Raw genomic sequence first — 11,911 nt, forward strand, 5'->3', positions numbered from 1 at the left:
AAATATCAAGTCCTAAATTCCAGGACTATGAAGGCTGTTCTTCAGAGAGGTAGAAATATGTGGAAGTTCAGGATTGATAGAAGACAGTGGTCACACATCTGTCAAAGTAGTCACACATTTGTCAGACTTGGTCTAAGAAAGAACAGTGTTTAGATGTCAGAGTAGGTACATCAGGTACACAGCAGATGTTTTTCTGTTTTCTGTAACTATTTTGTTATGGTGGCTCCTGTAGATTCTGACTGAAGAGGCCAGTTAGTTATGCTGGAGAAACATTTTTAAATAACTCTTGAATACAGATCTCTTAATTCCTGTTATGAAATACTGGCGTAAAAACAATTTTAAAATGAAAACACACTTCAAAAAATGTCATGAAACTTCATTTTTATCTTCTGCGGCTCTGGTGTGGTTTGTATTTTACTGTGCAGATAAAGTAAGCTTATGCAAGGCCTGAGGTTAGCAGATACTGAGCATTCATAGCCCACAGAGTGCCATGGGAGCCACAGTACCCACAGCTGGATTTAGCACCAAACAGTGTTGGTAATACTGATGACTAATTTTTTCACAGCCAACCTAAAGGCACAAAGCATTGCATTATTGTTAATGCTGGACCCCAAACCCTGCTTTTTCTTGCCCAAATAGGAAAACTGCCTGAATGCTGATGTGGTTGAACAGATCTATAAGAGAAACCCTATTCTCCGTTACACTCATCATCCGTTGCACTCGCCATTACTGCCACTGCCATATGGGGACATCAATCTCAACTGTAAGTTTTTTCAGTCATAGAAACACTCTTCCTGATGCAAGACTAAACCAGAGGATGGGAGTTTTTAGTCAATGGGCTATAGTGAAGTAATGGTAGGCAACATATTTTTATAATACAAATAGACACATTTCCCTGGTCTCTGTCAGGAGGCAGAGAATAGCAGTTTGCCTAGCACAGAGCCATGGGTTTGTGGTGCTCCTGCATGGGTGTTACAGAAGGGAAGGTTGCTGTTGCTGCTGTAATACAAGCTTGTTGCCCTCACCAACTCAGTTAAGACCACCGAGTTTGAAAAACCTTGCACTGAAATAAGCAACTAAACCCAATTCATTTAGTCTCCTTGAATCATATTCTCCTTCTCAAACTATTGTTGTTCCTACCTCATGAGGGGAGCTGCGACAGCCACAACTTCCAGTTAACAGGTGTCAGTTTCATCAGCTGTGATGGGAAGCATTATTTATGTGAAACAAGATTTCAGTGGACATCACTCTAAAAAGTAATGGGTCATTTACTCCTGAAACAGGTGTAATCATGTCTTTTAATATCTTTGGCTCAATCCCTAACTTAGAAGTTTGTTTTGAATGAATGGTTCAGAGCTATTGATAGGTGTCCTTAAATGGGTTGCTTATCTTATTTTGCGACTGCGTATTAAAAAAGATATGACTCAGATCAGAAGTTTCATCCTTGGGAGGAGGGTGGGAGGTCACAGCTGATTAAAAGCTAAGGTATTTCAGGTAAGACTTCCTGATAACTCAAGTGATATCATTCTGCTCAAATGACAAGGAAAATCCTAGGAGAAACCTTTCTCGTCTCTTCCCCCTCTTCCTCCTCCTGTACGGTGGCAAGGCACAGTTCTGATCTTGGCGCTTGAGCTGGCTGTCCCATGCAAGAGTGCAGCATGGTTGCTCTCTTTGCTCTCTATTCCCCACAGACGGGAACAGCTAGCTCCCTCTGAGGCAGAAGTCTGGCCAAAGTCTTCCCATACCAAAAGTAGCTCCACAGACGGACTGATTCTCAGTTACTGCCGTGACTTGCAGCTGAGTTCTAGTTATTTTCTCTAAGAGCATAGTGTCAGGTTAGAAACTTCATAACATAACGTCAGTACTGTTTGCGCTTTGATGGTCAGCAGGCCTAACTGATCCAGACATCAGAGCAATCTCTGCCATCTCTTGAACCCCAGAACTGCATGGTGCTTTTAAGTAGATTGGGAAAGTTCTTAGGCCACGCTGAATAACCTGTAGTTCAAAACCAATCACCACCTTTTCCAGCACTCAGAAACCAAATTGCAGTCTCATGGAAATGAGGTAGTTTAGTAGTATTGTTTGGGTTTAACTGAAACGCTACTGCTGTAGACAGAAGTGATGCCATGTTACTGTGTCACTTTCCATAATGCAGTCATGCTTTACCTCACTTATGATCTGATTAGGTTTTCACTTTCATGTGACAGCAAAAAGTGATAGACACTTCAGCAGTGTGGACTGCTCTGGAAGGAAGATTCTCTATCACAAAAACTCGGATCAAGCAAGATACACAAGTTATGTTGTCAGAGAATGTCAAAATGGGATTTCATTAAATTCAGATCAAATCTCAATAGCAAAATAGCTCATAAAATGAGTTTGCATCACACATTTGAAATGGAAGAAATCCAGTCTACTATCCCACGTAATAAGGGTCACAGAATAGCATCGAGCAATTCCTATGTTAAGCCTGAGTGCTTACTCTTCCTATTTTTCTTTTGTAGTGCTGCAAGACAAAGGCTACACAACTCTGCAGGATGAAGCCATCAAGATATTTAATTCTTTACAGCAGCTGGAGTCTATGTCTGATCCCATCCCTATAATCCAGGGCATCCTCCAAACAGGACATGACTTACGACCTCTTCGAGATGAGCTCTACTGTCAGCTCATCAAGCAGACCAATAAAGTGCCTAACCCTGGGAGCGTGGGGAACCTGTATAGTTGGCAAATACTCACCTGCATGAGTTGCACATTCCTGCCAAGTCGCAGCATCCTCAAATATCTTAAGTTCCACCTCAAAAGGTGAGAAGCTTTGAACTACTAGAGCAAGAAAAACAGTTTCTTCGCTCACTCTTCCCCACAACTTGTAACAGTGTTTAAGCATCTTGAAGTGAGACTTGAAGATGCGTTCACTTAGTGAACTGGTTATGCCAAACTATGAATCTAAAAAAAATGTTATAAGAAAGTAAGTGTATGGGGTTGATCTAGGTGGAATTATTCATATGTGAAGAACCAAGCAAAATCCCACTAAACTGAATGCATAATTTGTTAACACTGACCAACGCAGGGGCTTTCTGTAACTGTAGAAAGTTGCTTAAATGACTTGCAGCCAGTACCCCCAGGTCCCATTCACAACTGTCCAACCTGTTAAAAATTCTTCACCTTAGTTTTCTGAGGTATGCATCTTGCACATAAAGAACACTAGAATGCTTAAAGATGTATTTGAGGTAGAAATGTCTGTTTGCAAATCTGATTATAAGACATCAGTGACCATTAAAAGAATAAATAAATCCTTTTTGACACTTCAGCACTAACCAGAATGTAGAGTTCCTTTTGCTGTGATGCAGCAAAAGAATGCAAAGTGTGTGTCATTAGGAAGGTTAGTCCACCAACAACACACTGTTCTCAATTATTTAAAAGTCAAGTCTGTGTTTATGCTAGACCATGGACTTTGTAAATCACTTTAGTAAATGTAATTATTTCATAAATATTTATAAAATGCTTCTGTTGGAGATATACCTTTCAACAGAGGTAAGATTAGTGAAACACATCAATCACGTCATATAACTGTTAAAATGAAAAATTCCAACACTGATTCACTTTCTCAATTTAACTCAGTTCATGAACTGGTCTCCCAGTTCAAAAAATGGAAGCTGATACAACATTTGTAGGTTGGTTTCAATATTACAGGTGCATAGTCATCTTACAGCATTGCTGTAATCCTGCAGTAATCTTTTTATGCCTTGTAGATCACAATTCTGTACTTCTTCACATAAATTAAACCTTAGTAGCTGCAGTATTGTATCACTGGAAATATTACAGAAACACTCTGTGCTGAAAGCTACCTGAATTCAACTGTTCTCAGTTATTAAGAGCTGAGGTCATTAAAGGTGTTAGTGAATACTCACAATACGAACTGCTGAACAGTAAGGTCTAGAGAGAATCTTTAAGAAAATTAAGAATAGAAATCGAGTATCCTAAGTGACACTACCACAAAACTGAGCAGACAAAATGTGTTTTATTGCTTTTTTTTCTGAAGTACCTGAGTTTTGTCTTCATTCAACAACTGTTGTTGACAAAAAGGGGAGTTGATTACAAGAAGATTTTTATAGTTATCTTGCTGTCAAATATGAGTCACTGCCAGGTTCTGGTAGGTAATGCTATAAAGGTAGTTCAGGTTTTGCTCTGCGTTAGGTTTGTGGAACAGAATTAACACATATAAGTTGTCCCACAGTAAGTCACAAGTTAGTACACTTTCTTTGACAGTGAAGATAAACCTTTGAGCATGACAATTAAATAACTTACTGGATACGTAAGTACTTTCAGGAAAAAAATCCATCCTTAAATAAGTAAACTTTGTATTTCACAGGCTGGCAGCCCTAAGTAATAATATTTATCTCACAGGGTTCGCGACCAGTTTCCAGGAACTGAAATGGAGAAATATGCACTTTTTACTTATGAATCTCTGAAGAAAACCAAATGCAGAGAGTTTGTGCCGTCGCGGGATGAAATAGAAGCTCTGATCAGCAGGCAGGAGATGACGTCCACAGTTTATTGCCATGGTGGGGGCTCCTGTAAGATTACAATCAACTCACACACTACAGCTGGAGAGGTGAGAAGAGGTGACAGAACGGCTTTGGTACAAAATCAGCGTGTCCGTTTACCCACCAGTTCCAGCCAGTAGTAGTGTGAAACTTCGGAAGCACTGGGGATTCCTCTACTGGTCTCTCCTTTCAGGGGAGGTAAAGCTTACAGAGCTGTCCCTTCAACCCCCCAGTGTGTTCTGAAGAAATCCCTGCTATAAAAACTGTCTTTATTCCTTAGAGGATTACCCAACTATAGCTCCCTCTTACAGGAGAAATTACAGGAAAGACTAAGCAATTCAGTAGAGGCATTATTGGAATGACTTCCAGTAGATATGGGTGTTTTGAGAACCAAGTAGCTTCCTAAAGCTGGAAGACTCTTCCTGAGTTGGTGAAATAGAGGGATCATATCTGGCCAGGTGATAGCACACTCGCATTCTAAAAGAATTAAAGTGGAATTTGACAACAGTGAATACTGCTGATGAGAACATGTTAGCAACATTTTTAGTCTAATGTAAAACCTAGCTCTGAGTTTTCTTCTAATTATTTGTTCTACTCTGTGGTGCTGCTTATCCATGCTACGGTTTTTTCATGTGCTGTTTTTCATTAGGTGGTTGAAAAGTTAATTCGTGGCTTGGCCATGGAGGATAGCAGAAATATGTTTGCTTTGTTTGAATACAATGGAACTACTGATAAAGCAATTGAAAGCAGAACCATTGTGGCTGATGTCTTGGCAAAGTTCGAAAAGTGAGTGCGCCTCTCCTTCCCTCTCACCACTCTAATAAGTAGCAATTAAATAAATTTCCAATGTCAATAATGCTGAATTTTCTCTTCCGCTTGCTTGTTTGTGATGATGCAGCTGAATTACACACGGCCAGTTCTGGAACAAAAGCACCTTTATTGTTTTTGTTAAAGGAATTAATGAGCCACCTATTCACTTGTGTTCACTTTTCCTCTGTCTTGACACCAGTAGCGTAAAACCTCTCATCGCTATTTCCACATTTTCTTTTCCACTACTACAAATTTCTCCACCATTACTAGCATTGTGGCTGCCCCAGTACCGGGGGAACCGACAATGAGTCATTGCCATTCTGACTAGCCACTGCCTAACTTCACGTGGAAGTCACCACAGTGCAACTCACAACACTTTTCTTACCAGTGAAATTGAAACCACCCATAGCACTGTAGTAAGAAAATGTAATACAAGCCTAAATACCTGTTTGTCATCCATGTGTTATATACATGGCAGTCAGCCTCCTTCCTCCACATAACAACAGGAGGAAAAAAGGAATGTCTGAAGTATTGTGCCATTACATTTTATAACAGAATTAATAATGTTGCTTTTATCAACACTTAACTGAGCCACAAATAAAAGTTTATTAAGAAAATTTGGCTTAGAAACAGGTGACTGAGAACTTGAGTCAACACTTCCAAGTCCTTGATTTTGCTGTAGGCTCTAAATATACACGCACACTCATCTATACCTACCCATCTATCTGTATCTCCACATGACATCAGTCAGGTGTACTGGTGAAAACAATTAGCTCCTGTCAACATTACCAGATCGGCAGCAGGTGTAACAAAGCAAAATTCATCTGATGCCTTGCTTAGAATCTTGAGGTGTCAATTTAGAAAGGAGTTTGATTTCACAGACCTGTTCTCTCTTTCTCCCCTGCTCTCCACACACCCGTGCAGGCTCGCTGCCACTGCTGAAGCTGGAGAGATGCACTGGAAGTTCTACTTCAAGCTCTACTGCTTCTTGGACACAGAAAACGTCCCAAAAGATAGTGTGGAATTTGCCTTCATGTTTGAGCAGGTAAAAGACAAAGGTTCTGTTTTGAGGCACTTTTAAGAGGAGGGAAAAAAGCAAGAAATCTAGGCAGCACAGAGAGAGTTTTGATTATGCTTCTGTTTAACTACATGCACTACTACTCAGGCATCAAGTGCAAAGAAAGCAGTTCAGTGGTCAAAATAGGTCAAAATAGGCTTATTCTGACATAAGTGAAGCACATATTATTTACCTAGTGTTACGACTTTTCTTACTTCTGCATTACTTCTGAATTGCTTTATGTACAGTGGTAAAAAATTGAATAACTGGGTCTAAGCTGTATAAAAAAAAGAAAAAGGTAATACTTGTTTTTAATTTTGCTCTTACTAAACCATTTTCTCAAGAAAGGGCAAGAAATAGAGTGAACAATGTGTCATTGACAAGCAGATTAATCATTAGAGACATGTTGGCAACTGTACAGAACTGTACTGAACAGAACAATAGCTTTTTCTCTTTTTAAAAACTGATTGGTATTTCATAGGCACCATAGTAAACCCAATCAGTCCAGTCTCAGCAGTAATTGTAAGACAGCTCTGATGAGCAGAAATCCACTTAATAAATGTGCTGATCTCAAATGAGGCCATATTGCAAAGCATAAAATAAGTGAAATTGATTTATAATGAAAATTAAATGTGTCAGCAGTTGGACTTCTATTATATGAAGCTCTGTACTTGCTCAGAAACTTTCAGTGATGGTGTTTATTATTGTTGATTGACCTTCTCCTTTTCTACTATAATTCAAATGGCTAAAAATTCTTCCAGTGAACAGCTCTGCTCAAGTGGGCACTGGAGACAGATAAAGATTTCTGTGTAAGGCTATTTGCAATGCCAAGAAACTGATATTCTGTTGGTAAGCAAGCCTGATGTGATCAAGAACTGACATATTTCAAGTTTCTCATGTATGGAGCTGCTTCTCCTCCCACAGGATCAGAAACATCTTCACTGTGGTAGAGTATTTCTTCCTTGTTCACAGTTTAGGTTTAAAGGCAGCATATTACATCATGAGTCTACCAGAAGTCTCATTCCAGAGCCTGTAGCTCAGTCCAGAACTGCTTATTGCTGGCCGAAGGATCCGGGCAATAGATTGCCTCAGCTGGGCTTAGAAACATTGCCATTCTGTCTGTCTGCCTGGTTTTACACATAGAGGAGTCAGCCAGTTAATGCCTCTGCTTTGGGATGAGGTTTAAGCAGTAAGAAGAAAGTCCGTAACAGCTCTGCACAGATATTTTACATTACATTTTTGGTTTAAGGGGCAGATCTAGATAGTTTTTGGTATGAACAACTAAAACAAGCACATTTGCTGAAGCAGATTGTTTCCATGCAGCATTCTGTGCTGACTGGTGTTTAGCTGAATATTTTGTCTTGCCAAGACCAACAGTATTTCCATTATAAAGCATGGCACATTCAATCCCTACAATTAATATTGCAGAAAGACCCTGAAGAGGTGAATTGTTACATTCTACCGTCAGTTCTGTTCTTTTTTTCCAATTGTCTGCTTTTGATGTCAGTCACCGACTTTTTTTAGCCAATTAAGAAAGTTCCCTTTTGTCATCAGTTCTAGTTCTGTAACCTCCATTATTTTAAAGTATGAATCCTTTAATTCATAAGATGCTGAAGAAAATCTTTTAATTCTTCTTTCTCATTAAAATACTGTCCTTCCATTTCCACAAGACAGCTCTTTCTTCTGCATGTGTACAATCTCAGGTAAACCATCTTGCATATTTAAAGGCACATTTTTGTCTCCATCCTAAGTGTATGCCTAAAGGAACCAGCTCTTACTTAGTTGTGAATTATCTCTGTGTGTTTACTAAACTGCTTGCAATTCCTGCATCTCCAGACATGAGGCGTGTTTATTTCCTGTACTAGTGTCATATGAAAAAAATAAAAATCCTAGCTGCTGCACATGTCCAAAGGTTTGAATGGGTGTGCAAAGAGCTAGGATTTTAAAGTCTTCTTGCTTCAGAATACCACCCCTGATGCTACAGATGCTGTAACATATAAACGTTTTACTAACTTTATCTGAGATCCATTGAAGATTTACTGTTTTCCCTCAGTGAGGTTTATTACAAAGCTGTCCTAGCACTTTGCTTGTTTGGCTGGAAGCATCAGTTTTCACAGCTAGATTACTGATAACAGTAAGCAAAACTGGATATCCATCTCTTCCTAATGCCTGTGAACATAGATGGCTTTCTCCCAATCAGGTGTTTAGATCCTGATTTTCTCCCCTTTACATTTTATTTTCCTTTTTAGTAATTCAGTTGCTCTTCTATCTGTGAGTTCACTAAGAACTGTACCAGTAACAGTAATTCCCATTTAGCAAGTTCCTCAACTGCCTTGCAGTTCTTCTGATAAATCCTGTCTTACCCAGTTTAACAAATTTGCCAAGAGATTTACCACATTCGATTTATTTCAGATCCTGGGTCTGCCTGGCAGTAAATCTACTTCCTGTTTCTCTCTTAGTCCTTTCAAAGACTTTCAAAGAGGTTTGTACATAAAAAGCTACCTTTTTCTCCTTGGTAGGCTCATGAAGCAGTGATTAGAGGACATTATCCTGCTCCCGAAGAAACCCTCCAGGTCCTTGCAGCTTTGCGTCTTCAGTACCTTCAGGGAGATTACACTCTACATACCACCGTCCCAGAAATGGAGGAAGTCTATCCTTTGCAAAAGCTGAAGTCTCGGATTACACAGTCTACCAAAACATTTACTGCAGCAGAGAAGGCTGAGAAGAAACGAGCCAGCTTTCTGGAAGGAACATTGCGGAGGAGTTTTCGCAGCGGTTCCGTCAGCAAACAGAAGGTTGAGGAGGATCAGATGTTAGACATGTGGGTCAAAGAGGAGATCTCGGCTTCCAGGACTAGTATTATTGACAAATGGAAAAAACTCCAGAGGATGAACCAGGAGCAAGCTATGGCAAAGTACATGGCTTTGATTAAGGAATGGCCGGGCTATGGCTCAACACTCTTTGATGTGGAGGTGAGTACAACCTCCTGAACACTCAAACTACTTCATTTTATACTGAAGAGGTGGTGGTTTCGTTACAGAATAGGGAAACCATAAATACAGTATCACAATGCTCAGTTGATGTAATAAAGTGTTAGCTATTAAAAGCATACTGCCGTTAGCAAGCACTGTAGCCATTTAAACTCACTAGTTAACCGTAAAATAGAACAGGACAGAATGCCAGAATGCTAGCCTGACAGGTTGCAAACAAGTTTAGGGGGAGTGTAAAAGTCTGCGTTCAAAGAGGGACAAGCAACACGTGCTTTCTAAAAAATGGTTACAGACAAGAACCGCAACAGTAAGTGTTGGGTGGCTCCCGCTGTACCCTTTGCTGTTAATCTGCAATTTTCTCCTCTAGTGCAAAGAAGGGGGATTCCCACAGGAGTTGTGGCTTGGAGTCAGCGCTGATGCAGTTTCTGTCTACAAGCGTGGGGAAGGAAGGCCTCTGGAGGTGTTTCAGTATGAACATATCTTGTCATTTGGTGCACCGCTTGCCAACACCTACAAGATCGTGGTAGATGAGAGAGAACTGCTTTTTGAAACTAGTGAGGTAAGAGCAAGAAGGCATTTTGTTACTGTGGTCTCCCTTTTCTGATAGCCAGGCTACTTAGTAATTTAAGTAATTGCTGCAAATGTTACAGATTTATTCAAGATCCCTGTAAAGCTAAAGGGAAGACATTGTGAGATGGATAGAAGTGCTGAGTATTTTTCTTTCTTTAACTGCAAAAGGGTTTTGTTGAAAGCTCGACAGTTTTATAGTGTTAGCGTCTAAAGAAATTCATTCACATACTGTTACCTTAGTAAGAACTTGGCTCTTTGTACTCTTTTGGCAGGTGGTTGACATTGCAAAGCTGATGAAAGCTTACATCAGTATGATCGTGAAAAAACGCTACAGCACCTCTCGATCAGTGAGTAGTCATGGAAGTCAGAGCAGCTCCAGGTGAAAACAAAAGCAGTTCTTCTGTGCTCTAAATAGAACATATCGCTGCTTGGCCTCAAAATGACCGGCTGATACTGATCACGTCTGTTGACAAACTAACAAAGAACCAGAGTTTCCACAGAAAATTTCTTCAAGCATTTTTTTGGTTTTTTAGAAAGACCACAGGGTGGGGAGGGAAAATCAGCTGAAATAGTCACATACTAGAACTGCTGGCTTGTTCAAAACTTTCCAAAGCATTATCATCTTCAGTTGATGTAACAAATGCCTTAAGACTTGATCCACTGCAATACAAGCAGTAATAAGTGCCTTACAATATTAAACCCAACTTGTATTGACCTAAAATTGCTGGTAAAAGTCAAGAGGATTTTCTTCTCCTTCCAGAACACTGAAAACAAAGTTATGTTCATCAATTCTGCACTAATCTACTGGCCTGTATACATGTGGGAAGGGGGAGGGAAGAAGAGCAAGGTATATTTTTTGGAGAGCTGCTGGCAGCCTTCCTGATAGATGCCAACATTTTGTTTCCCCTTGTTTCCATGGATGTGCACATTGTGCATGTGTATTTGAGCCGTCAGTAAAATTTGACTGATTTTATTCTGTATTTCACAAGTCTTTTGAAGCAAAGGGATTAAGTATGTGCAATGGTGTAAACAGTCTTTCTGTACATTTTAATAGTTCAGAGTTATAGTTGTTACAATTGTATGGTTACTTTATAAGCAGTTTTATTAACAAGTAAATTCCAAAATTTTCATGCATTGATTTTAGTATTGCAAATATGTATTACCATATAAGTAGCAGAAGTCTGCATTCTGTATCTGCTGTATTATAAAGAGAGATGTAGCTGAGAATATTTATAGACTACCTTAATATGGAAATACGGTTATCAGTTCAATATTCCATAATGCCAGCTTAAGTTTTTAATATTAAATTTTTCTTTTAAAGACATCACTTTCTTACAATTCTGGCTGGACTTTCCAACCCAGACTGACTGCCAAAGGTCAGAGCCTTTCAGAGTTGACTAGAGAACGCAAAGTTATACAATACAACTGCTTTAATATAGAGTTCTCTGTTTTACCTGATTGCCTGATGAAGGTTCTTGACAGTACCCTGTAAATAAATTGGGGAATATCAGCTAATAATAAGCTGATTTTGGACTTTTATTTTTGTACAGAAATACTGTAATATAAGGCAAAACTTTGATCAAAGGTTATCTTTTTGTCCACAGCAAAAAAAAAAAAAGAAACCTGAAAAACCTTACTGTTATTAAAAACCTCAGTCTTTAAGGAATCATGCCTACTTACTAAAAACAACAACAACAACAAAAAAGGCCAGCAATAAAGAAAACATATGTGATGTGCTCTGTTTTCACTTCATGCTGAGTGGACTTGCAGCAAAGCCGTAATTTTGTCTGTCTTCTCAGGAGCCAAGCCAGGACCACAGTGTAGGCTAAACATATGCTTTTGCTTGGAAAGGTGCACGTGCTTTGTCTCGTAACGGGGCAAGTTTCCGTCTGTGATCACAACTACCTCCTTGATCATATGATATGTGTCAGTTATACCATCAG

The 11,911-nt window shown here is 39.4% G+C and overlaps 1 protein-coding gene across 6 annotated transcripts in view; it reads left to right on the plus strand.

Annotated features, from left to right (window-relative positions):
• Positions 1 to 11,700, plus strand: part of MYO10 (myosin X) — a 228,965-nt gene extending 217,265 nt beyond the window's left edge. For all 6 annotated transcript variants that reach the window (XM_075084235.1, XM_075084237.1, XM_075084238.1 and 3 more), the window contains 8 exons: positions 640 to 763; positions 2,502 to 2,799; positions 4,402 to 4,609; positions 5,191 to 5,327; positions 6,276 to 6,396; positions 8,928 to 9,380; positions 9,766 to 9,957; positions 10,241 to 11,700. In XM_075084235.1, the coding sequence (XP_074940336.1) occupies positions 640 to 763; positions 2,502 to 2,799; positions 4,402 to 4,609; positions 5,191 to 5,327; positions 6,276 to 6,396; positions 8,928 to 9,380; positions 9,766 to 9,957; positions 10,241 to 10,351 (1,644 nt within the window). In that variant the 3' untranslated portion in view covers positions 10,352 to 11,700. The remainder of the gene's footprint in view (positions 1 to 639; positions 764 to 2,501; positions 2,800 to 4,401; positions 4,610 to 5,190; positions 5,328 to 6,275; positions 6,397 to 8,927; positions 9,381 to 9,765; positions 9,958 to 10,240) is intronic.
• Positions 11,701 to 11,911: the final 211 nt, after the last annotated feature.

The sequence above is a fragment of the Phalacrocorax aristotelis genome, chromosome 2 (assembly GCF_949628215.1).
Source record: "Phalacrocorax aristotelis chromosome 2, bGulAri2.1, whole genome shotgun sequence".
NCBI lineage: Eukaryota > Metazoa > Chordata > Aves > Suliformes > Phalacrocoracidae > Phalacrocorax > Phalacrocorax aristotelis.